Source organism: Armigeres subalbatus, chromosome 2 (assembly GCF_024139115.2).
Source record: "Armigeres subalbatus isolate Guangzhou_Male chromosome 2, GZ_Asu_2, whole genome shotgun sequence".
In the NCBI taxonomy this organism is placed as follows: Eukaryota; Metazoa; Arthropoda; class Insecta; order Diptera; family Culicidae; genus Armigeres; species Armigeres subalbatus.
The window spans coordinates 88,287,745-88,314,721 of record NC_085140.1 but is presented as its reverse complement, the minus strand read 5'-3'; the positions used below and the strand labels follow the sequence as shown (position 1 = coordinate 88,314,721).

Genomic DNA, 26,977 nt, shown 5'->3' with positions numbered 1-26,977 from the left:
ATAATATTCCCAAAAATCTATCCATACATCTCATATTCACATGTATAAATAATATGTCAATAACATAATACAAATAAATATAATACAAAACAAAGAAAATTCACATACGATGGAGCTCCAGGTCGAAATTTGAACCTTGAAATCCTTGAACATAAAAGTCCTTTAAGGACATAGTTGGAAGAGTGCCACGATGGCAGCCAATATGGCACCGGACCTTCCACGGGCCAACCCCACACCTCCCGCACTCCTCTCCCACCAACATTCGAATGCATCGAACAGCATCGAACAAAAGCTTAATATTCAAATTACTAACCTGTTCACAGCATATTTCCTTACTTCCCGTGATAATGAACATGTTTCTTCAATGAATCCTATGTATTCCGGCTCGAATTGTAGCATAAATCAGCAGTTTCGTGCCAATTTAATAGCCGTTCGCGATTTGATAGGTTCATCACTGCACTTCACTTCTTCTTAAAGGGCATTGGAAAAATCAAGTTTTTACTCACTGCTCCGCACATGAACAGCCCGAAATATTGATAGAATGCAAATTAAACACCACATTTTGAAATCAGTCACTTATTTGAACCGAAAACTTAGTATAAACTGCTAGTTTTGTCCGAAAAAAACGACTAAAAACTGATCTCGGAGCGAATGTAAACACCGCGGTGCACCGGCACCGGCAGCAGCAAACTAATAAGTAGGGTGGTTCAAAAATAATTTTGCTTCGCCACGCTCAGTTGATTATGATTTATAATTTGGGTGTCATCCAATGGTTTGGGCTGGTTTGAATAGAGGCTTACCGTGCGCAGGTCGTTTCAGGTTTGTATGACAGTTGATATGGCGAGGTTGAATTTAACATTATTCTGATTCTGGCTCTCCGTCATTGGGCGATGGCGAGGGGGGAGACCATATGACTGGATGAAATATTTAAGAGCTTCAACTCCATAGACAATCCATACTGAATGGTCGTTCCAATAGTTGGGAGTCGATTTTAATCGAGGTTGCGATTCTTTCGCATGATAATTAGGCTTCTCAGAAGGCATCAGTGAAAAGTGCTATTCAACAAAATACCCAGAATTTGTCTGTGATATCTATCGCACCAGGGGCAGATACTTCTAGTCTAGTCTAGTCTACACTATCGTACCAGGGGCAGATACTTCATACAAAAAGTGTGACATAAGGGTGAGTGGAGTATGCTATATTTGCGTTACGTAATCAAAGGATCTTTCCTGCGGTGCGGTTTTCACTCACTGAAGTCTCTGGAATGTTGCTTTCAGCTATGTGAGTTCTCTTTTCGCCAGCGTTTGGAGGGGAGGCGCCGTAGCCAGTGTAATAAAAGGTTTAGTTTCCCATACAAGTTTTCATACAAACTTGAACTGGCTTGCGCTCAACCAGTTTTTGTTCAAATCGGTTTTTTGAGGACACTCGGAGCATGGGACGGAATCGAGTGAGCGTGGTGGTGCTGGGTCGTTTTTTGAACCACCCTACTAATATTCTTTGTTTTTTTATAAATACGACACCAATACTACTACAGTATATGAAAGTTTTTATTGTACCAATACTATCAAAGCTTTGTTTTGGTACTCAACCCACCTTCACCTTAAAAAGTCCTCTTCTTTACACAATGGAGCAGTAAAGCTTCTCGGCAGCTATAGCTCAGCAGCACTAGTTCAAGTTAATTCTATCGTTAACGATAATTATCGTCGTCTTGACCTCTGCTTCATTAGCGACCAAAGCACAGCTAAATCTTTATCGATTGCACCGGTGCCACTAGTCAAATCAGTGGCACATCACCCGCCGCTGCTCATAATGCTAAACCGCGGTTTAAAGCATGATTTCAACGACTCTCATGAATCCATATCCTACAACTTTCGCAAAGCCAACCATCGTAATATCGCTAAGCTGCTGTCTTCTATCGATTGGCACAACATTCTGGATCTAGAAGATGTGAATATAGCAGCGCAATCATTTTCCAACATCTTGGCGTATGTCATTGATCAACACGTGCCGAAGAAAGTCTGTCGTAAGGTAGCCAGTCCTTCATGGTACTCGAGCTCGCTGCGACGTTTGAAAACTACTAAAAGAACTGCTTAGAGGCAGTTTACCAAGCATTGTTCGGTCTCATTTCGGAACCATTACGTTAGGCTCAACCATGAGTACAAGCGAGCCAGTAAGGATTGTTAGTTTCAACATCAGCTTAATACCCAACGCAACCTCAAGTCGCACCTTAAACGCTTCTGGCAATATGTCAACAAGCAACACAAGGAATCAGGATTATCTTCATTCATGACGCTCAACGACAACAAGGTATATACGACCCAGGACATCTGTTCGTTTTTCTCTGAAAAGTTCTCGAGCGTGTTCTCAAATGAAGTATTACCAGCCGTGGAAATTGAGAACCCTGTGAACACTGCTCCGATCGTCAACCAAACACTTGGCTTGGCACCATTGTAATTGATGCAACGATGGTAATCAGCGCGTCTTCCTGACTCAAACGTAGCTTTTCTCCGGGACCCGATGGACATCTTATCTTTCAAGCATCTATCAACAGTAGGTCATTTCCTGCTTGCTGGAAAACTGCGAACATGTTTCCGGTACACAAGAAAGGCAACAATCGTGACATTAATAACTACCGTGGTATCACTTCTTTAAATGCAGTTTCCAAATTATTCGAGCTGGTGATTTTGGAGCCACTTGAGGCCCATTGCAAACCATTTCTCAGCAACGACCAACACAGCCTTACACCCGGGCGATCGACAGCAACTAACTTGCTCTGCTTGACATCCTATATAACCGATTGTATGGTTCAACGTGCACAGACTGATGTGATCTACACGGACCTGGCCGCTGCATTCGATAAAGTGAACCACGATATTGCGATTGCAAAAATAAAGAAGTTCGGCATTAACGGTTGTTTTCTAAGATGGTTTCCCGAGCAAAGCTTGAGAGCAAATCGATAACTAATTTTGTTCTTGTGAAATCGCCTAATTTTGATAACTCAGGGTGATATCCTTTTGGTCGTTTTAACGGTTAAAAGATCAAAATCTACAGCAGAAAAATCTTACTGTGACATCAAATCGAAAACTATTCCTGCTATCGATGAGAGCAAATCGAAAACTGATTTTGATATTGGTTCCGATAACAAAATAAGTACACAGTTTGATGTCAGATTATACAATTTAGAAATCAACAGCAAAATGAGATCAAAATATGTAATCAGTCATGATGATTCATATTTGAAAACAAATTATGATTTCAATTTGATATCTAAATCAAAATATGTTCTCTATATGCTGTCTGTATGTTTTCAGACTTTGCTCGGGTTCGTTCATACCTCACACAGCGTAGCCCGAGCAAAGTCTGAAAACATAATGAGAGCATATAGAAAACATAGTTTGATATTGATATCAAATTGAAATCATAATTTGTTTTCAAATATGAATCATCATGACTGATTACATATTTTGATCTAATTTTGCTGTTGATTTCTAAATTGTATGATCTGACATCAAACTGTGTACTTATTTTGTTATCGAAACCAATATCAAAATTAGTTTTCGATTTGCTCTCATCGATAGCAGGAATAGTTTTCGATTTGATATCACAGTAAGATTTTTCTGCTGTAGATTTTGATCTTTTAACCGTTAAAACGACCAAAAGGATATCAACTTGAGTTATCAAAACTAGTCGATTTCACAACAACAAAATTAGTTATCGATTTGCTCTCAAGCTTTGCTCGGGAAGACTGTGGTTGTAATCGGAGATTGCCAGGCACCCAGTTTTATTTCAACATCAGGTATACCTCAAGGTAGTCACTTGGGTCCGTTCCTGTTCCTACTGTACTTCAACGATGTGCATCGAGCTTTGAAGGCTTCACGACTATCATTTGCAGACGACCTGAAGATTGTCGCTTTCTCCAGCAACAGCTTGAAGTGTTCGCTGATTGGTGCAGGCTCAACCCAATGATGGTACACCCGCATAAATGTTCAGTAATTTCTTTTTCACGGACAAAAAATCCGTTTTGTTTCAATTATCATTTACTGAATGCAGAAATCGAACGCGTTGAACATATCATAGATTTGAGAGTAATCATGGATTCCCAACTCAAATTTAAGCAGCATGTATCGTACGTTGTGGACAAAGCTTCTCGATCTCTCGGATGAATTTCCAGAATTGCTATAAAATTTACTGACATCTATTGCCTAAAAGTGCTATACTGTTCCTTATCGCGTTCCATCTTAGAATATTGTTCTGAGGTATGGAGCCCAAACTACAACAACGGCGTTGAATAAATTGAGTCGGTACAACGTAGGATTTTGAACTGAGCACTACGTAAGTTACCCTGGAGAAACCCTGTTCAACTGCCGAGTTATCACGATCGTTGTCAACTAATTCACTTGGAGCCCCTGCATGTGCGTAGAAATACGGTGAGGGCTTTGTTTATTCCTGGGGAGACTGGGTAGACTTGATCCCCTTTTCTGATTTCCGATGTATCACAGCCAAAAATAAATAAACATACGCGATTTCCACACAGACTCTCTAAGAAATATAGTATTTAACTTTACTGATGTATGACAGTCCTTAAATTATTGTTGTTATTAATACACAATCGATTTTTTGGAGTGCTGTCTAAAATCGACTTTTAAAATATTCGGGGGAAATTGATCCCTTACCAAGAACTTGCTGTGATAAAATTAGAAAGGAGCCCTCAGGTTTTTTAAATATTTTCCCTTCAAAATACGTGGAATTTTCGATTTGCTGTGCGTATACGTGAACGATTTTTGTTATTGAAATCGACAGCACATGCAATTTTAAAATTTGGGGAGACTTGATCCCCTTTTTATGATATCTACGCAATAACTAATTTTTCCTGACAACCCTTCATCAAATCTGTCAAATCTACAAAAAATTAGTAGCCTGAGAATAGATTTATATTTTTTTGAATTTTTTCGCCAAATTTTTGTATGGGTGACTAATGGGGGATCAAGTGTCCCCATATTGAGACAATAACTTCAAATCCAAAAATCCTAAAACTTTGATGGAATGTTATCATTTTCATCAGTACAAATTATTAAGCATATTTATGGCTTTGTGCTGTGAAAAAACGAAAGCATTTGGTCATTGTTATGAAAAGTGGTTCAAATTTTGCTTGGCCAATAAAAAAATTCTTAGGAAGGTCAAAACATACAAACCGCCCTGCAGAATAAATAAGGTTGTCAATCCAAAAAATAACTCACCACATAAAGGTCATTTGTCTAGAGAATCAATACTAAAAAATACGCAAGAACAAAATTATTTTAGTCCTCGATAAAACAGGGGGTGATCAAGTCTCCCCGGGGATCAAGTCTACCCACCTTCCCCTACGGTTTGGATCTTGGGAGCAAAATGTAAGGAAAAAGTGAGTGAAATGGTTTTCATTCAAGCTCACACTATCATCACCGTACAAGCTCACACTATCACCGTACATACAATAATATCATCCTTCTCTCGCTCACAAGCATTATAACATCTATGGAATACTACAAAAAAACTTTTCATTTTGTTATTTTCGTACAAATGGTCCGACAATTTGCTGATCTGGTGAACCGGATCCTTTAAAAAGTGAGCTACGAATCAATCGGTCAAATCAAAGATCCGGATCATTATGACGGTTCTGGATCTTAACGCCCATCTCTAGTGTTATTGTTATTAGTTATTGTAACCTTATTTAACATCATTCGGGCTGTAGGATGCCTGTTGATATACATATGAATAAATAAATAAATAAATTACAAGGCGCTCATGAAAGATAAAATCTTCAATTTTTAAAATTTGAAAAAATTACATTTATTTTACGCAGTATACATTAATAGAAATGAGTTTATTCGTTGCCCAACGTTTGGACACGGGGATTACGAAATTACGAAACTAGATTTGAAGCCCCATTGACCATCCTTCTTCTTCTCATTGGCATTACATCCCCACTGGGATATTGCCGCCTCGCTGCTTAGTGTTCATTTAGCACTTCCCCAGTTATTAACCGCGAGGTTTCTAACCCAAGCTACCATTTTTGCATTCGTATATTATGAAGCTAACACGATGATACTCTTATGCCCAAGTAAGTCGAGACAATTTCCACACCGAAACTTGCTTAGACCGGTACCGGGAATCGAACCCAGCCACCCTCAAGCATGGTCTTGCTTTATAGCCGCGCATCTTTCCGCTAGGCTAAGAGGACCATACACACTTATTTTTTTTTTTGACGAGACCGGCAAAATAAATTGCCGAGAATCCAACAGCTGATATCTCGGGAAAAATCTCGGTGAAAGTTCAAATTACCGATTGGTCGTAAAATGTTCGACACAACCCAGCTGTCAAATTTTACCGTCCCGTTCGGTAGTACGTTGCCGATCAAATCGGTAAAGGACTTTGCCGAGATTCAGTGAAAAATTATTTTTATTATTCATTTTCAGATGAATCAAATCAAAACAACAATGAAATGCTTTAATCAATATTGAAAAGATTATATTTTAGGTCACATTTTGTAAAAATAAAAAAATAAAAACAATGACGAATTTCGCGCCAACTCGACCAGCGGTTGGCAGCACCATCTCAAAATCGAATGAAACTTGGTGGGCATAAAGATATGGTATTTCTAAGCCACTCTGCATACTTAGTTTCTCAAAAATTGTCAAGAGTAACATTTGATGAGGGCCTAATTTTTTTTTCATGGATTTTTTATAAATCGATGTAACTCTAAAATGACAAGACCTACAAAAAAGTGTTGTATGGCGGACTGTCGTGAAATTCCTAGAAGTTTTTTGGAAAAATATCCAAAAAATAAAATACCGATTTCTTCACTGAAAAAAATTAGTTTTAAAAATTAAAATCGATATTACAAAAAAACCTCATCTCAGAAATCGATGAAATTTTTTCTGCAGATAGGTATTTTAATTATCTAACTTTCCTGGGAATAATGTTCCTGTGACATATTTAAGGAAAAAAAGTTTTTCTAACAAAAACTTTTTTCATGTCCATATTGAGTGAAAATTTATCAGCGTGTTTTATGCCTACAGCGGCAATTATAGGTTCAGCAGCCTATCATCAACCAACGACACATTTTGGAAGTATAAAAATTTGTTTAGGAAGCAATTTAGCATAATCTAACATTAATGTGGACCAACATTTAAAAAGGGCGTATGTTTTCCTAGATTGCTTATATTTTTTATCAGATAAACATTTTGATTCCAAACGATGACGCTCGGTAGGTAATTTCATTAGGGAGATCTCCGGTAAACGCACATTTAAAGAGTAATAAATTTTCCGCATTTTTTTAATTTTTTCTTCAATTTTATTTGTTACTACATTTAATTCTTATTTCTACTTGAATACTCATTAATTTGTAAATTTAGTCGAACAATTCAAAGACTTTTGGGTCTTCATCTGAGTTGGAATATTTTTAGCCAGGATTTTATTATGAGCGATTGGTATAAAAGAATTAAGCTTTTGTGTGCCAACTATAGTTTTTGCTTTTTTGAAAAGTTCATCAAACTCTTGTTAAGTACCGTCGTCGGGGGTGACAATGGACCATTTGACCCATTGGGTGAGAATGGGTCACTGTTTCAACTACTTAGAATGCTTGTAGAATGGATGTATCTGAGGACAAGAAGACAAAAATATAAGAGACCTTTTTGAACGATTTTGCTCTACGCCCTCCATGCTCGCGGTGAGAGCGATGAGCCATTCTCACCCCCAGACCCATTGCCACCCCCGATGGCGGTATTGCTCATTCGTGATATAACATAAATGTAATATAGTGATATTTTTGTTTGATTGAAAACGTGCCCATTCGCCCATTCGTACAACTCTCGAGGAGTCTTGATAGTATTTCCATAATCTTTGGCAAGAGTTGCTCGTTTTGCCATTCGTTTGAGAGTGCCACCAATAGCTTCGCAAGGGCCTTTTCCGTGCGATGTTGTAAAAAAGTGCCATTCTGTTTTAAAGCGATGTTTTGAATTTAAATTACGCAGACTTGCAAAGTTCCTTTTATTTTTTTAATGTGCTGCAGCTCACCCAGACACAAAAGTTATTTTTGTAAAACCAATCGACTGTTTCAAAAAGTCAATTATTTTGAAATGAACAAGTGAACAGCTTTTGTGTCATGGGTCATTACTTCTGATTAATGAAGCTAACGTTTTCTAATTAACCGTATCTTTAAAAGTAAACTTCGAATGGATGTATTGTTGCCTGGGAATTATTCCAACCTTGAGCAGCATTTTGGATAATGAATGAATAATTTTCAGAGAAATCTAACAGTACAAGTGAATTGCTGTTTGCAAATAATGTCATAAGTTATAAGTTTATCATTTTTTTCAATAAAATGCAATACAAAATCATCTACTCTACAGGCTTTATAACGGTTTCTAAATTACACCGTTCAGTGGTTAGTCTTTGCTGAAAAACAACATCTTCTTTTCCACTATTACAATTAAATATCACTTCAGATTCGTTTCGGCAACATTGCCCGTTTTCAAAGTAGTTATTTTTTGTAATTGTTTTTAAGTTACTTCGATACAAAAAGTCAAATAAAACATAAACCCTTTTCACATGTTGGTCCACAATTATGTTAGATTATGCTAAATTGCTTCCCAAACAAATTTTCATACGTTCAAAATGTGTCGTTGGTTGATGATAGGCTGTTGAACCTATAATTGGCGCTGTAGGCATAAAACACGCTGATAAATTTTCATTCAATATGGACATGAAAAAAGTTTTTGTTAGAAAAACTTTTTTTCCTTAAATATGTCACAGCAACATTATTCCCAGAAAAGTTAGATAATTAAAATACCTATCTGCAGAAAAAATTTCATCTATTTCTGAGATGAGGTTTTTTTCTAATATCGATTTTAATTTTTAAAACTAATTTTTTTCAGTGTAGAAATCGGTATTTTAGTTTTTGGATATTTTTCCAAAAAACTTCTGGGAATTTAACGACAGTCCGCCATACAACACTTTTTTGTAGGTCTTGTCATTTTAGAGTTACATTGATTTATAAAAAATCCATGAAAAAAAATTAGGCCCTTATCAAATGTTACTCTTGACAATTTTTGAAAAACTAAGTATGCAGAGTGGCTTAGAAATACCATATCTTTATGCCCACCAAGTTTCATTCGATTCTGAGATGGTGCTGCCAGCCCCATAGAAGGGTTGGGGGCCATCCAGAAACCACGTGATCATATTTTTGAAGATTTTCAACCCCCCCTCCCCCCATGTGGCTTATCGTGGTCATTTGGCTGAACCCCCCTCCCCTCCCCTATGACCACGTGGTTTTTTCTCAAGTGCAAAAATTAAAAAAAAACCTTGTGTAACTAAAACATATGGTTAAACCGATCAATTTTTAAGATGGACAATTTCAACTGATTCAAAATCAAACTAAACCCAGCATGGAAATTATAAATTTTCATGAATTCGAACATTTTGATGATGTTATCATGTTGTAATGTGTATCGGGTATTAGGATATCTAGAACTCGTTCCTTCTATGCATCAGGAGGATACAAAAAAATGTGGACTCGCGAATATGTTATAAAAAATTTCGAGAAAAAATTGTAATGCTTTAGAAATTTTCCAAAATATCCTTATATTATTGATTTTTTTAAAAATGTTTTATCAGTGATTTTTTTTAAATAGTTATTCAGTTCATCACTAAATATCCGTATAGATTCCTAAGAGTATTTGGGACCTTCCGTAGCTCTGGATGTACTGGAAATTCTTAAGATATATTAACCTCAGCGAAGCATCTGAACTGAACTCTTACAACAAAAAGATTATCAGACAACCACAAAGTTAATATGTAATCTTAGAGATGCAAATAAAACCCCTACTGTTGTTTCTTTTGAGTAGCATTCCTGTAGAAATTCCAGTTTTGCTCTCAGAATCATCAAATTAGTTTACATTCCAATATTAACAGGTACTAACAGGTTTCAGTATAAATTAGAAAAAAAAATCCAGCTTACTTTTTTACAGAATCTCTAAAGATTTTTTTTTTCAAAACCCTGGGCAACTTTAATGAATCTTCAAAGGAAATTCTTCTAAATTTCCAATGGATTTTTTTTTTCGTTTTCCAAAAGAAATTCTTAGACATTTTCAGCAGCTTTTCAAATTTCCATATTTTATATATTTCCGATGGAAATTCCTGAGATTTTCCAGTAGAAAATCGAAAAAAGTTTATCTGAAATACCAATAGTGAATTTCCCGAGGAAATTCCGATGTTTTTACAAGTGAAAATAACGGAAAAATTGTACTTTTGAAGGAATCTCTTGAAAAATTAAATTCCTCAAAATTTGTAAATCATTTCCTGTGCGTCTTTGCATGGTAAAGATTTAAAGCAATGTTTAGCTGAACCTACAAAGAAATCAAAATGACTTCCCGAAGAAGAATGAATTCCCGATGAAATTTTGGAAGAATTTATGGTACAAATTAAAAAAACAAGAATCTAGAGAATTCTAAAGATTTATTTTTTGAAAATCCAAAGAATTTTTTGAAGATAATCCATAGACTCTTCCGTGGAAATTCTAAAAAATAATTGGAAAGTTTTAAAAAATGTGATAGAATTCACAAAGAGCGTAAAAAAGTATTTCGAAAAATTTTCATTTCAAAATTCCAAATTTGAAAAAAAAATCCAAAAACAAAAAATCAACGGAAATATCAAAGTGTTTCATGTGGCATTGGCTATTTAATATCTTTCGGAAAATCAGAAGAGTTTTTATTGAAAAATTTAGAAGTCTTCTTCTTCTTCTATGGCTCCATATTCCAACTGGAAGTTGGTCTGCTTTTCAACTTAGTATATTCTATTAGCATTTCCTTAGTTATGCATTGAAAGCTTTTATATGCCAGCCATTGCACGATTATATATCTTGTGTAGCTAGTACGATGGATACACTATACCTAGGATGTTGAGAATGTTTCCCACCCGAACACATCCTAGACAGGAACGAGAATCGAACTCGTCATCTCCGGATTGGCAACCCTACGCCTTTGCTCGCAAAGCTAACTGGAGACTGAACATTTTGAAGTGCACTCCTTAAAATGTTCGAAAAACTTCTTTTGGAAATAAAGAAGAATTTCTGGTGAAGATTCGAAAGAACTTGTCGTAGAAATTTTCATTAGAATGTAAAAAAAAATATGAAAATTTAAACTTTTTTTTACCGAAAATTATATGTATTTCCCACGGATGTATTCAAACAAAATTCACATGGCATTTTTTTTCAGAGTTTTAAGCAAATTTTTTCGCAATTTACACTGGAGATGTTTTGTTTTTTTTTCATTAACAATTTGTAACAGACTTTCCAAGCAAAATTTTTCATAGAGAATTGTTCAAAAATCATTCTGAATGCCAGCACTTTATCAGGATTATATGAAGTAATGTCAAAGTTTTTACAGGAAGTTTCTTTACTGGATTTTTCCTGAATATCCACAAGAAATTCTTTTGAAGTTTTTTCTTTGGATTATTGTAAAAACATGAATATTTTTCAAATTTGTAGCTGCAGTCCGCTGATGCAAAAGTGTCGGAGGCGTGATGACAAAAACCATCTGCGGCGGTGGCGTGGCGGCATTTTTTTAAATTTTCCCATTTTTTCTTTCCAAATTTTTGTTGTGGAAATTGAGACTGGGAAAAAGGATCTAAGGCTAAGATGGTCAAATAGCGCAGATATGCATCGGCGTTACGACAGACGCTGCGTTACCGGTTTTTCTCGATGCACACCTGCGTCTTTTTAACGCTTAGTGGGCATCGGCCTTAAGATGCGCTTTGCGTTTAATAATTAAATCATTAAATTTTAATGATTTTTGTATTTTTTTTTTATTTAATTTTTTAATTTATTTAATTTTTTTGTATTTTTTACACCGCTATTGTTATTCACCAAAAATTTTTCGTGTAAAAAAAAAACCACGTGGTTCGAGAACAACACCCCCCCTCCCCCCATGTGGCTTATCGTGGTCATTTTCCAAACCCCCCCTCCCCCCATATATGACCACGTGGTTTCTGGACGGCCCCTTGGCGCGAAATTCGTCCAATATGAACATGCTAAATAAAACTTCACAAATGTTTCCATGTTTATTTTAGCTTCTTCGTACGGGTGAAGCATTTTCCATCGATTCCATCCATTGATTGAAGTAGGTACATCTGGAACTGAAATTAAAACGGACATAAGTTTCATTACTTTCAATCAAGGGGAACGACATCAGTTTTTCCAAACCGAAAAATCCAGAAAAAGATGGCACATCTTTCAAGAAAGATGATAAAACCCGTATGCCGTCTTTTTAGCAGAATATGCTGATTGTTTTGAGATTTTATCGGCTTTAAAACCTCGTGTCGTCCCTGTTGCTTTCGTTGAAGTCAACGTAAAATGTTGTATGAATATTGTGTCTTTAGAGGAAATTGAAATTATATTGAATACTTACCAACAAATTTAAAGATGAAAATTTATTTTTTCCCTTGCTTTTATTTCTTTACATGTTTTGAGCAGAACACGCTACAGGTTTTACATTTGACAGATGGGTTTACCGAAACTCAGTCAAATTCCGAACTACCGGTTACTATGACAAACTTGACTGCCGAGTTTCAGTAATTTGTGTAAACGTCATGTTTATTGACGAGATATCAGGTAAAAAATATTTTTGCGGTCATGTTCGTCGATTTATTTTACCGACAAAAAAACTGTATAATATGTTGGCATATACAATTTCGGAAGATTTCACTACAATTGTTGTATTGAAATCTAACAAATTTGTATTATTTTCATACAGCATCTGTATAAAAAGCTTACAGAATTGTATACGCCAAGATTTTGTACAAAAACTGTCAGATTAGTTTTTTGGGTGTAGAAATGTCTATGCAATTCAGAACTTCACTTCAGATTCTCGACATATCTATGAATTATTCCCTTATAATTGTATCATAAAAATCTTTTTCCAAACTTTTATAATTACTAAAACTAAAATACAGAACTTCAAAAATACAACAAAAAGCTCCGCTCAGACCAGATTTGTATCTACGACGTTGTAAATGAAAGGCCTGAACTAAATTAAGACCGTACCTGTATAAACGCTTAGTTATGCAATGTTCAAAAATGTGCACAACATGTTTCAAATTTTCAATCATAGCTTCTGGGCTGGGAAACGTGAAGAATCAACAATATGTTCCCTAGCAACCCGTGCATTTCCCCAAGCGTAGTGTATGTTTGTGTGCATGCTCACATGTATACATATATCCAAGTTTAAGGACACTCTTCGCGGAATTCATATTTAATAGTACTCACTTTTTCAAAGACACACCACTCTCTAAGGAAGTAACGCACAACTGTCATTTTTATTATTTCATGCATGCTGTAACGCAGCAAAGCTGAAATAATAAAAATGACAGTTGTGCTTTGCTTCCGCATTAAGTTGGGTGCCTTTGAAAACGCGAGTACTTTTAGAATTGGATTCCATGAGCAGTGTCCTAAAACTTGGGTTCAAACATGTGCGCTTGAACACGAACATGCACTACGCTTAGGGAAATGCACCGGTTGCTAGAGAACATATTGTCTCTTCTTCTAAACCCGATGTTTGAACATTGTACTTTGCACATGGTGTACTTATCGGAGTTCAGGCTTGTGATCAGATTGCTATGTGCAAGTTCGAACATAGCGACTATAGTTATAAGATTTGATTGGAATTAAAACTTACGTGAGCATCTCACACATGTTGCACCTTGAAGACCTGTAGCTGTTATAGGGGAACTGTTATTTTTCCCATCTCACTGAACATGTATTCATCTCATCACAAAACAGCACCATTCTCGTCGCTTTTTTTGCTAACATGCGTGCTCACTACTGAAAAATCACAAAAATAAGACACAAATCAAATTCCTTTTTATTGCTATGTTTTCGATGGTATGAACATGGGAGCTATGAGATGAAGTGCCGGACAGTTCATCTATTTATTAAACTTTTATCACCAAGGAACTGCAAACAAATGTAAACCAGTTGAGCAGTACATGGGTTTTATGATTGTTATTCATTATTTTTAACTTTCAATTTGGCGAAAGGCTTAGGTTGCCAACATTCAATTGTAGAGGAAACTTTGTTGTTCCCTTTTTATTTCCAAGTCCTCCACAGCATGATCACGGAAACACGTATTGTATGTTTAAACATAAGTAATTTTCAGAATTTAAATTTCCTCATTATCCACTCGTTACGCAACAATAAAAATCAAACATATCTTACTTGGAAAGCATAGAAAATTCTTCCAAACCATATCTATGACAGCCCATGTTGAAGTTGAAAATAATTTCCTTTTCCATTTCTCCCTTTTATCCATTTCAGACTCAATCAAGAAATGACGCCGTCTCGCATCGGAGCTGTTCATAAATCGGACGTCATTTAAAGTTATTGTTCTGTCCCGCCACCCGGTATCGATATCTGTGTCGCTTCAGCGAAAAACCAGACGACAATCTGCTTGGAATTGAGAAAACTTTTGGTTTCTTCGTTACTCACAAAGTGGAAGTGAAATGCAATTATAGCGAACTACATCCCGAGGACATGCGAGACCAGAAATGTGGCGCCATCACGTGCCAACGGAGCAGTAGTGGAACTCGATAAACACCGGCTGAACTGAAAGAACTGCCCAGGAGATTCTGGCTGATCCGTGAAGGGTGGCAAGCAGGTGAAAGGAAATACCAATGCACTACAGCTGCTGGTTCCTTTCCTGCCGCCGTTCGAAGTTCAAGTTTAGGTACAAAAGATGAAGGTTGACAAGGCGGTATGCACTGACACGTACGAAGATTTGAGCCGAACGATACGGTTTGAGGCGGTCTTTTCGACGCTAGTTGAAAATAAGATACTTGCAATCAAGCGTGAATGTGAACTTAAGAAACGTAACAAAAAGTCAAGGGTTATCAGACGGATTTTGTTTGGCAGAAAATCCTGCAAGAAGGTAGGGAAGTGGAGTGGTGGTACGGATGGTGGTAAGAAAAGGAACGGAACAGTGAAAGATGCCGAGAAGAAAGATGATGCTGATAATGGTGAGAATGGGAATGTTGGAGCGGTTGGGGGTATGCCGCTCGAAAACTCAACCACTAGTGATGGCGTTGATGAGGTTATTGTCGAAATTGGCGATTTGTCATCACTGGTCGATGCCGATGGCAATGTTGTGGCCGTCGGGACCGGAGATGAATATCCATCGAAGTCGGAATCGGAAGTTGATGGTGATAGGCGAACCACTCGACAGGGAACTCGTGTGACAGCGGTGAGTCTGGAGATGGGCAATAATGAGGAGGGTGGCGATGAACCGTTCGATGGGATGGACGAACTGCCATCGAGAAGCGAAGCGATAGCACAATCTTTAGAGTACGACAGGAAATCAGTCAAATCAAATGATATTCGTTTTCGAGAGCGATGCAATACTTTAGAACCAGTAAGTGTATCCATAGAAATAGAACCACATTCCGATCCGCTTAGTACCCATTATGACTTCGAAGACAGTGCAACAAACGTGTCTATCGATTTTGATGTTAGTGAAATTTCCGATATGAAACGGAGCATTGCTTCCGAACCGGTCCCCATAATTAAAAATGTTAGTAAATATCGTCCAGGTACAACCCGGCAACCATCGCTCCTCGGTATGGCTTCCCATCGGTTGCGGGTCCTCGAGGCGAAATCCATCAGTGCCCAAAATAGCCCAATCCTTCCGCGCCAAAAATCGACCGAAGCTCGTCATCTCACCTTTAGCACCGCGACTTATCAAACGACTTCGCCGAATCCCGTGGCGACGAAATCGAAGAAAGACATCGAAGACACCTCATTCGTGATCGATCTCAGCCGAGAAATCGCTGGCGACAACGCCAGCGCCACTAGCAATCTTAGCAACTGTAACTCTATTGTGATACCAAAAGATAAGCAACCGACTCTGGGCGACGGCAAACGAAGTCATAAGAAGTCACCGTTAGCAGTAGCCGATAGCAGTAGTAGTACTAGCGCTAGTAGGAAGAACAAATTGACCCCGACGACGACGACTACCGCAAAGCTACTCTACAGCGCAGACCCTTCGCCTCCGCCAACGCCAGGGCTAATCGAGAGCTTTAACCAACTCACTTCTCCAAATCTGCCGCCTGTGATATCGATGCGTCAGTCCGCGTCGCCGGTTAGTGATATAATCAAGCTGCATCGACTGTCCGCTGCAGGCGGCGGTAGTCGATCGTCGGCTGCACAAGCTCAAACGCAACAATTGCAACAGCCACACTCGCAAGAATTCAACAATCCATCGACGATGATGACGACGACAATCATAACCAGCGGCGAGCTGGGCGGCCGGAAGCAACGGCACGGGTTTCTAAGGCAATCGAGCTGCGACGTGGAGCTGCATTACCAGCATCAGCAGTACCATCCGCATCAGCAGCAGAGACAACCGGACGAAGCGAGACATCATTCGTCCAGGCACAGTCGACGGGAGACGTTCGGAACGCATCGAGCAATGTCGTCAGCAGCTGCCATGCAGGACACGGACAGAGGAATGATTGGTTTCGATGAGTACGGAGATGATCCACTGATGGCGGCCGGAGAGTTGAACGAAAGTGACGAGGAGAAGCTGAACAAGCGGATGTACAGTAAGTATGCAACTCGGAGATTGAGAGAACTGAATGTTGAGATTGATGGTAATTGTGTATAGTTAGAAAAGCACTGACGAATTATTGGATTGGAATCATTGGAAATTAATTAAACTGAATGTAAAAGTGGAAGCATAGAAGAAAAATAGAAACAATTCAAAAAAATTGAAGTCTACGCACGTAACCAAAAGGTTAATATCTTTTATAAAATGGTTCATGGCCCATTTGATGCATGAAACCAAATTTAATGACAGTTCCGTTTCATATCATCCAATAATTACCTGTAGTATAGGGCACTTGTCATAAGAAGAGTTAATACAATCCCATTGAATTCCAACACTTAACTGAAGACGGCCTTACTGTTGAGGTCGAAATACGTATCTGTCAAGATACAATTAAGTGGTGGAATTCAATGGGATTGTATTAACTCGTTATATGACAAGTGAAGACATTCCACTAAAAAGCTCAAAATAATTTTCTTATGGAGTATAGGTGTTAGGACCTCCACGCGTAACCAAAGGTCTGCTATCTTTTTTAACCCGTTTCGGTCTGACCTAGAAATCAAAATTGAAATAACCCGTGTAGGCTCATTTTTCTTCCGATTGCCATGAAATTTTCAGGGAAGAAGCGTCATCATGTCTATTTTTTGGTACATTACTTGATTGGACCATGGTGGCAATCCGGCCGGATTTATTATGGGGGGGTCCTGGGTCAGATGCAGTCAAAAACGGGTCATTTTTTTAAAACCATTGATAAATGAACGAAAGTGACCAGAATGCTGATGCAAACGTGGTCAATCATCATTGACCAGCATCAGAAGTTAGTTTTGATACATTTGAATCACCAGGACATGGTTCCGGATGTTCCGGAAACCTGGTTCCCAGGGGTATTTCTGGGGTGGTGGACACTTTTCAAGTGATCACAACCCAGTCTTGCGACATATCAAACTTCATGGTTTTGGAAGAGAATCCTAATAAATGAGTTTTTGGGAGGTTTTAGACACATTGGCCACATCCGGAAGTGTTCCCGGGATCCTGGTTCCCTCAGGGAAGTGGACAAATTTTGATTAGCACCGAAACCCATCTTGCGACATATCAAACTTCATGGTTTTGGAAGAGAATCCTAATAGATGAGCTTTTGGGAGGTTTTGGACACATTGGCCTCGTCCGTAAGTGTTCCCGAGAGTCTGGTTCCCTCAGGGAAGCTAACAAATTTCGATAAGCACCGAAACCCATCTTGCGACATATCAAACTCCATGATTTTGAAAGACACGCACAACACATGATTTTTTGAGAGGTTTTGGACACATTGGCCTCGTCCGTAAGTGTTCCCGGGATCCTGGTTCCCTCAAGGAAGTGGACAAATTTCGATTAGCACCGAAACCCATCTTGCGACATATCAAACTCCATGATTTGGAAAGACACGCACAACACATGATTTTTTGAGAGGTTTTGGACACATTGGCCTCGTCCGTAAGTGTTCCCGCGAGCCTGGTTCCCTCAGGGAAGTGGACAAATTTCGATTAGCACCGAAACCCATCTTGCGACATATCAAACTCCATGATTTTGAAAGACACGCACAACACATGATTTTTTTAGAGGTTTTGGACACATTGGCCTCGTCCGTAAGTGTTCCCGAGAGTCTGCTTCCCTCAGGGAAGCGGACAAATTTCGATTAGCACCGAAACCCATCTTGCGACATATCAAACTTCATGGTTTTGGAAGAGAATCCTAATAGATGAGCTTTTGGGAGGTTTTGGACACATTGGCCACATCCGGAAGTGTTCCCGGGATCCTGGTTCCCTCAAGGAAGTGGACAAATTTCGATTAGCACCGAAACCCATCTTGCGACATATCAAACTCCATGATTTTGAAAGACACGCACAACACATGATTTTTTTAGAGGTTTTGGACACATTGGCCTCGTCCATAAGTGTTCCCGAAAGTCTGCTTCCCTCAGGGAAGCGGACAAATTTCGATTAGCACCGAAACCCATCTTGCGACATATCAAACTCCATGATTTCGGAAGACAATTTCAATAGATGAGTTCTTGAGAGGTTTTGGACACATTGGCCACATCCGGAAGTGTTCCCGGGATCCTGGTTCCCTCAAGGAAGTGGACAAATTTCGATTAGCACCGAAACCCATCTTGCGACATATCAAACTCCATGATTTTGAAAGACACGCACAACACATGATTTTTTTAGAGGTTTTGGACACATTGGCCTCGTCCGTAAGTGTTCCCGAGAGTCTGCTTCCCTCAGGGAAGCGGACAAATTTCGATTAGCACCGAAACCCATCTTGCGACATATCAAACTCCATGATTTCGGAAGACAATTTCAATAGATGAGTTCTTGAGAGGTTTTGGACACATTGGCCACATCCGTAAGAAACGCACAACACATGATTTTTTGAGAGGTTTTGGACACATTGGCCTCGTCCGTAAGCGTTCCCGCGACCCTGGTTCCCCCAGGGAAGCGGACAAATTTCGATTAGCACCGAAACCCATCTTGCGACATATCAAACTTCATGGTTTTGGAAGAGAATCCTAATAGATGAGTTTTTGGGAGGTTTTGGACACATTGGCCACATCCGGAAGTGTTCCTGGGATCCTGGTTCCCGCAAGGAAGTGGACAAATTTCGATTAGCACCGAAACCCATCTTGCGACATATCAAACTCCATGATTTCGGAAGACAATTTCAATAGATCAGTTCTTGAGAGGTTTTGGACACATTGGCCACATCCGTAAGAAACGGACAGCACATGATTTTTTGAGAGGTTTTGGACACATTGGCCTCGTCCGTAAGTGTTCCCGGGAATTTGGTTCCCCCAAGAAATTGGACAAACCTTGCCTAGCACCAAAACCCATCTTGCGATACATCAAACTCCATGATTTTGAAAAACAAGTACAATACATGATTTTTTGAGAGATTTTGGACACGTTGATCACGTCCGAAAGTGTTTCCCGGGAGCCTGGTTCCCTCAGGGAAGCGGACAAATTTTGATTAGCACCGAAACCCATTTTGCGACATATTAAACTCCATGATTTTGAAAGACTAGCTCAATAGATGAGTTTTTGAGAGGGTTTGGACACATTTACCACATCCGGAACTGTTCCCGGGAGCCTGATTCCCTCAGGGGACCGGACAAATTTCGATTAGCACCGAAACCTATTTTGGGGCATGTCCAACTCCATGATTTTTAAAGACAAGCACAATACATGAATTTTTGAGAGATTTAGGACACACTGGCCACGTCCGGGAGTGTTCCCGGGAGCCTGTTTCTCTCAGCGAAGCGGTTATATTTCGATTGGCTCCAAAACCCATCTTACGACATATCAAACTTCATTATTTTGCTTGACTTTCAAAATCATGGAGTTTGTTACGTCACAAGATGAGTTTCGGTACTAATCTAAATTTGTTTACTTCCTTGAGGGAACCAGGTTCCCAAGAAAACTTCCGGTCGTGGCCAATGTGTCCAAAATCTCAAAAAAAAATCATGTATTCAATTTGTCTTTCAGAATCATGGAGTTTTATATGTCGCAAGATGGGTTTCGGTGCTAATCGAAATTTGTCCGCTTCACTGCGGGAACCAGGCTCCCGGGAACACTTACGGACGAGGCCAATGTGTCCAAAACCTCTCAAAAAATCATGTGTTGTGCGTTTCTTTCAAAATCATGGAGTTTGATATGTCGCAAGATTGGTTTCGGTGCTAATCAAAATTTGTTCACTTCTCTGAGGGAACCAGGTTCCCGGGAACATTTCCGGACGTGGCCAATGTGTCCAAAATCTCTCAAAAACCCATCTATTGAGCTTGTCTTTCAAAACCATGGAGTTTGATGTGTCGCAAGATGGGTTTCGGTGCTTATCGAAATTTGTTAGCTTCCCTGAGGGAACCAGGCTCTCGGGAACACTTACGGACGAGGCCAATATGTCCAAAACCTCTCAAAAATTCATACATTTTGCTTGTCTTTTAAAATCATGGAGTTTGACATGCCGCAAGATTTCGGTGCTAATCGAACTTTGTCCGGTCCCCTGAAGAAATCAGGCGCCCAAGAACACTTCCGGACGTGGTCAATGTGCTCAAAACCTCTCAAAAACTTATCTATTGAGCTTGTATTTCAAAATCATGGAGTTTGATATGTCGCAAGATGGGTTTCGGTGCTAATCGAGATTTGTCCACTTTCTTGAGGGAACTAAGTTCCCGGGAACATTTCCGAACGTGGCAAATGTGTCCAAAATCTCTCAAAAACTCATATATTGAGCTTGTCTTTCAAAATCATGGAGTTTGATATGTCGCAAGATGGGTTTCGGTGCTAATCGAAATTTGTCCGCTTCCTTGAGGGAACCAGGCTCTCGGGAACACTTACAGACGAGGCCAATGTGTTCAAAACCTCTCAAAAAATCATGTGTTGTGCGTTTCTTTCAAAATCATGGTGTTTGACATGTCTCAAGATGGGTTTCGGTGCTAATCGAAATTTGTCCGCTTCCTTGAGGGAACCAGGCTCTCGGGAACACTTACGGACGAGGCCAATGTGTCCAAAACCTCTAAAAAAAAACATGTGTTGTGCGTTTCTTTCAAAATCATGGAGTTTGATATGTCGCAAGATGGGTTTCGGTGCTAATCGAAATTTGTCCGCTTCCTTGAGGGAACCAGGCTCTCGGGAACACTTACGGACGAGGCCAATGTGTCCAAAACCTCTCAAAAAATCATGTGTTGTGCGTTTCTTTCAAAATCATGGAGTTTGATATGTCGCAAGATGGGTTTCGGTGCTAATCAAAATTTGTCCACTTCCCTGAGGGAACCAGGCTCCCGGGAACACTTCCGAACGTGGCCACTGTGTCCAAAACCTCTCAAAAACTCATATATTGAGCTTGTCTTTCAAAATCATGGAGTTTGATATGTCGCAAGATGGGTTTTGGTGCTAATCGAAATTTGTCCACTTCCTTGAGGGAATCAGGATCCCGGGAACACTTCCGGATGTGGTCAATGTGTCCAAAACCTCCCAAAAACTCATTTATTAGGATTCCCTTCCAAAACCATGAAGTTTGATATGTCGCAAGACTGGGTTGTGTTCACTTGAAAAGTGTCCACCACCCCAGAGATACCCCTCAGCATTCTGGTCACTTTCGTTCATTTATCAATGGTTTTAAAAAAATGACCCGTTAATAAATCCGGCCGGATTGCCACCATGGTCCAATCAAATAATGTGCCAAAAAATAGACATGATGACGCTTCTTCCCTGAAAATTTCATGGCAATCGGACGAAAAATGAGCCTACACGGGTTATTTCAATTTTGATTTCTAGGTCAGACCGAAACGGGTTAAACGGTTCATGTCCTATTCGATCAGGTGAATCAAAGTGGAAACCCTTTCAATAGCTATTGCTTTCCTGTTCATTCGAGAATTCCCTGGAGTATAGAACTTGAGGTCTACACGCATAACTAGAGGGATATTCTCTCTTTTTGGAAGTGGTCCATCCCATTTTCAATCCGTAGAATCAAATAGGATGTGCCTTTAATAAATAAACATTTAGGTCATTCAAGAATTTCCTGAAGTATAGGCCTACAGAATCTATTCAACCAAACAGGATACCCCTTCAATAACTGTTCTGTTTCAGGTCATTCAATAATGGCTTGGAGTATGAGCGCCAAGGTCTACGCGCATAACTGAAGTAGGTGTGTCCGTCGATTGAAAATTTGTCGGCAGCGGCGCAATAGATCATTTTTAGCCAGCGGCGGTGGCATGGCGGCGTCACGCCGTTGGTAATCGGCGGCGGCGTGGGTCAGCAGCGTGAATGTATTTGAAGCTATAGAAATTTTCCGCAATTCTTCTACAAATTCCTCCGTTAATTTCACCAGGAAATGCTCTGAAAGCTGCTCCGGAAGTTCCTCCGAGAGTTCCTCCGGAAGTTCCTCCGGCAATTCCTCCTGAAGTTCCTCCGGGAATTCCTCCGGAAGTTCCTCCGGAAGTTCCTCCGGGAATTCCTCCGGAAGTTCCTCCGGGAATTCCTCCGGAAGTTCCTCCGGGAATTCCTCCGGAAGTTCCTCCGGGAATTCCTCCGGAAGTTCCTTCGGGAATTCCTCCGGAAGTTCCTTCGGGAATTCCTCCGGAAGTTCCTCTGGGAATTCCTCCGGAAGTTCCTCCGGGAATTCCTCCGGAAGTTCCTCCGGGAATTCCTCCGGAAGTTCCTCCGGGAATTCCTCCGGAAGTTCCTCCGGAAGTTCCTCCGGGAATTCCTCCGGAAGTTCCTCCGGGAATTCCTCCGGAAGTTCCTCCGGGAATTCCTCCGGAAGTTCCTTCGGAAATTCCTCCGCAAGTTCCTCCGAAGTTCCTTCCGAAGTTCCTCCGGGAATTCTTCCGAAGTTCCTCCGGGAATTCCCCCGAAGTTCCTCCGGGAATTCCTCCGGAAGTTCCTCCGGGAATTCCTCCGGAAGTTCCTCCGGGAATTCCTCCGGAAGTTCCTCCGGGAATTCCTCCGGAAGTTCCTCCGGGAATTCCTCCGGAAGTTCCTCCGGGAATTCTTCCGGAAGTTCCTCCGGGAATTCTTTCGGAAGTTCCTCCGGGAATTCCTCCAAGAATTCCTCCGGAAGTTCCTCCGGGAATTCCTCCGGAAGTTCCTCCGGGAATTCCTCCGGAAGTTCCTCCGGGAATTCCTCAGGAAGTTCCTCCGGGAATTCCTCCGGAAGTTCCTCCGGGAATTCCTCCGGAAGTTCCTCCGGGAATTCCTCCGGAAGTTCCTCCGGGAATTCCTCCGGAAGTTCCTCCGGATTCCTCCGGAAGTTCCTCCGGAATTCCTCCGGAAGTTCCTCCGGAATTCCTCCGGAAGTTCCTCCGGGAATTCCTCCGGAAGTTCCTCCGGGAATTCCTCCGGAAGTTCCTCCGGGAATTCCTCCGGAAGTTCCTCCGGGAATTCCTCCGGAAGTTCCTCCGGAAGTTCCTCCGGGAATTCCTTCGGAAGTTCCTCCGGAAATTCCTCCGGAAGTTCCTCCGGAAATTCCTCCGGAAGTTCCTCCGGGAATTCCTCCGGGAATTCCTCCGTAAGTTCCTCCGGGAATTCCTCCGGAAGTTCCTCCGGGAATTCCTCCGGAAGTTCCTCCGGGAATTCCTCCGGAAGTTCCTCCGGGAATTCCTCCGGAAGTTCCTCCGGGAATTCCTCCGGAAGTTCCTCCGGGAATTCCTCCGGAAGTTCCTCCGGGAATTCCTCCGGAAGTTCCTCCGGGAATTCCTCCGGAAGTTCCTCCGGGAATTCCTCCGGAAGTTCCTCCGGGAATTCCTCCGAAAGTTCCTCCGAGAATTCCTCCGAAAGTTCCTCCGGGAATTCCTCCGAAAGTTCCTCCGGGAATTCCTCCGGAAGTTCCTAAGGGAATTCCTCCGAAAGTTCCTCCGGGAATTCCTCCGGAAGTTCGTCCGGGAATTTCTCCGAAAGTTCCTCCGGGAATTTCTCCGGAAGTTCCTCCGGGAATTCCTCCGGAAGTTCCTCCGGGAATTCCTCCGGAAGTTCCTCCGGGAATTTCTCCGGAAGTTCCTCCGGGAATTCCTCCGGAAGTTCCTCCGGGAGTTTTTCCGGAAGTTCCTCCGGGAATTCCTCCGGAAGTTCCTCCAGGAGTTCCTTCGGAAGTTCCTTCAGGAATTCCTCCGAAAGTTCCTCCAGGAATTCCTCCAGATGTTCCTCTAGGAGTTCCTTCAGGAGTTTATTCAGGAATTCCTCTGGAAGTTTGTCCAGGAGTTTTTGTAGAGGTTCCTCCAGGAGTTTCTCGGGAAATTCATCCGAAAGTTTTTCGAGGAATTTCGTCAGTAGTTCCATCAGGAGTTCCTTCGGAAGTTCCTCCAGGTATTTCTGCGTTAGTTCTTTCATGAATTCCTCCCAAAGTTCATACTGAAACTACTCCAGAAGTTCTTCCTGGAATTCGTTCGTTCCTACGGAAGCACCTCTAGGAAATCAAAAACTTTCAGGAATTTCTATATGAATGTTCTAGGATGTTTGATCTAGAAATTCCCAAGAAAGCCTGTAACTTCTTGGAAAATTACTCATAGAATTTATACTGAAATTCTCTATGAAGTTCCTCATAAAAGTCTCCCAAGAACACTTTATAAATTACTTCGCAAGCTTCACATAAATTACCGTGAAAGCGCTTCAGATATTTCTTCTGAATTCCTTCTGAATTTCAGAAAATTCTCCAGGAATTTTTGAATAAAAGTGATGAAACATAAATCTAAATCATAAAATGAAACAAGGATCTAAATCAGAAAACGAAACATGAATCTTAATCATATCTGACAAACTACACATGTAATCTACACAATTTCAAATGCACAGCACAAACATCATATTGTTTCTTTTATTAGTCTAGGTCAAGTTTCGTTATACTGTTCAGGTATTCTTACGAGCTGAGAACACCATTCGACGGTAATTCTTGAAGCCCAGCATATTGTTCGCAGTCGATCAAATTGATGCCCTGTCGTCTTCGACCAATATCAGCCCAGATACAAAATTCACTCGGCTGAATGAACGTGACGGGTGGGGGTGGAACAAGCGGAACAAACAAACAATGATTCGCCGTTATTGCCCAATAAAACCGCAATCGGAAGTATGTGATGGGACGAGCGGCAGCTGTTAATATTTCATTTTGCTTTCATATTCAGGAGAGAACGGGTTAAAATGCACTAATGAGGAATGAAGACGCAATGCATAAACGGTTTAGCACAAAATATGTGACGACTATAATGAAAAGAGATATTAGGGCTGTTCAGAATGTCGCTATCTTTTGAGTATGCAAATTGGCCCGAATGCAAATACAGATTGAACATATTTTAACTGGTGATGAGTTTTTGCTTGCTTGCTATGCTTGCGAAAAAGATAAAAAAGATTCACCGGCGATTTTCCTCTTTAGATTAACTGTCCTACGACATGTCATTATCGTGCTACGATATTGAAGAATAATAGGATTGTAAGATAGCATTAAATTGACGATTTGCGGAAGTAAGTAAAAAATTTGCAAAAAATTGCGGGATGCTCGACCATTCATGCTCAATTCGTTTGTTTGTTCTGCTTCTTCGATATACGAACCATCGCACGATGAGTTCCCACCCGCACCTGCTCCCGTAACGCGAGTATATGTATACGTTATAAGCACACGTCATCTTCTTCTTCTATCCTTGGTGTCAAGAGCGTCGATTTTCTCAAAGTAACTTTGTCTCTCATCCTCCTGTTCTAGAATACTTAAAGCGCTGCTCGGATCCGGTAATTGTGTTTCCTTCCACTAGCACTGGCGGAACCACTGGCGGAGGTAGCGGCCTACAGCACTGTATCCTCAGTCGCCCACCAAACAAACCGATGTAAGTTGACACCCTGCTTCCTCAATATTGATTTTAGGTTGTTTGCGAATGCCCCAGGGAGGAAATTTTTCTATTTCGTGTTATTCTGTTCACCAAAACGGTTTCAACATCAATGTAAATAGAACTAGATAATTAAAGGCTGATATGGTTGGTGAATGTTCGGATTGAAATGTATGAATATAAGAACTAGAAGAACTGATAATAAAGTACATGAATATCTTCAATGCTATATCCAGCAAAATAATTTCGAAATAAACATGCGTAATTAATTTCGTCTCTTTCTGATATTGGATTTTCCAAGATGATTGTACCGGTTTTGGTAGTTAATATTTGCATAACGCTGCAAGAGTTAAAAGTAGTAAAACTTATTAACTCGGGGTTAGTTCAAGGGATGTGAGATTTGGGATTCATAATTTTAGGACTGTTTGCTTTGAACAAATATTTAAACACGTTTGTTCTGCTTAAACAACACTGGTGTCGCTTGAAGTGATGTTAAGTTTTCGAAAGTCACTCATGTTTTAGGCGCGTTTAATTACAAGAACATTTTTATGCGATTCAGCATTACAATGTCTTCTACACATTTATCAGTAAATTGATGCGCTTCTTTGGGGATATTCTGCTTAATATTCAACCCTATGAGTGAGATGTTTTTTTTTTTTTTTCATTTTTCAACATATAAGGTCAACACAAAAGAGTTGTAAGCGAATGTGAGGAATGTTCAATCAAAAACCATTTCCTACTGTTCGAAGCAAAGATCAATCTTCGGTAATTTGCCATTAGCCCTGTGATATTTCAAGTAGACATCATGCAACGTTGTTTTGATCATAACCTCATGCAAATATGCTCTTACTGGAATGCACAATATTATTAAACTTCAATTTTTGCACAATAAGTTTAGTCCCAAGGAGTTGATGAAACAATGCACCATCCGTCTCCATATGCCTGTACGCTTACATGATGAAGAAGTTTGAAACGTGTAGGCATAAACCGTAATATACCTAATATATTGTAATAA

General features: G+C 40.1%; 3 protein-coding genes across 3 annotated transcripts in view; all 3 read left to right on the top strand.

The window, feature by feature from the left end:
* The first annotated feature begins 2,585 nt into the window (after positions 1–2,585).
* On the top strand, positions 2,586–3,966 carry LOC134209078 (uncharacterized). Its single transcript, XM_062685057.1, has 2 exons — positions 2,586–2,910; positions 3,797–3,966. Exons 1-2 carry the CDS (start codon positions 2,586–2,588, stop codon positions 3,964–3,966), a joined length of 495 nt encoding a protein of 164 aa, XP_062541041.1.
* An 11,652-nt stretch (positions 3,967–15,618) lies between these two features.
* LOC134214686 (uncharacterized) overlaps positions 15,619–26,977 on the top strand; it is a 362,784-nt gene continuing 351,425 nt past the window's right edge. The window contains exons 1-2 of the mRNA XM_062694006.1: positions 15,619–16,623; positions 25,842–25,962. Of these exons, the coding sequence (XP_062549990.1) occupies positions 15,642–16,623; positions 25,842–25,962 (1,103 nt within the window). The 5' untranslated portion in view covers positions 15,619–15,641. The remainder of the gene's footprint in view (positions 16,624–25,841; positions 25,963–26,977) is intronic.
* On the top strand, positions 22,528–23,367 carry LOC134217978 (circumsporozoite protein-like; the record flags this gene model as incomplete). The annotated part of the gene is given in 2 exon segments (XM_062696845.1): positions 22,528–22,953; positions 23,203–23,367. Coding segments are annotated over 2 exon segments (591 nt in total), but the record flags the coding sequence as incomplete, so codon positions are not given.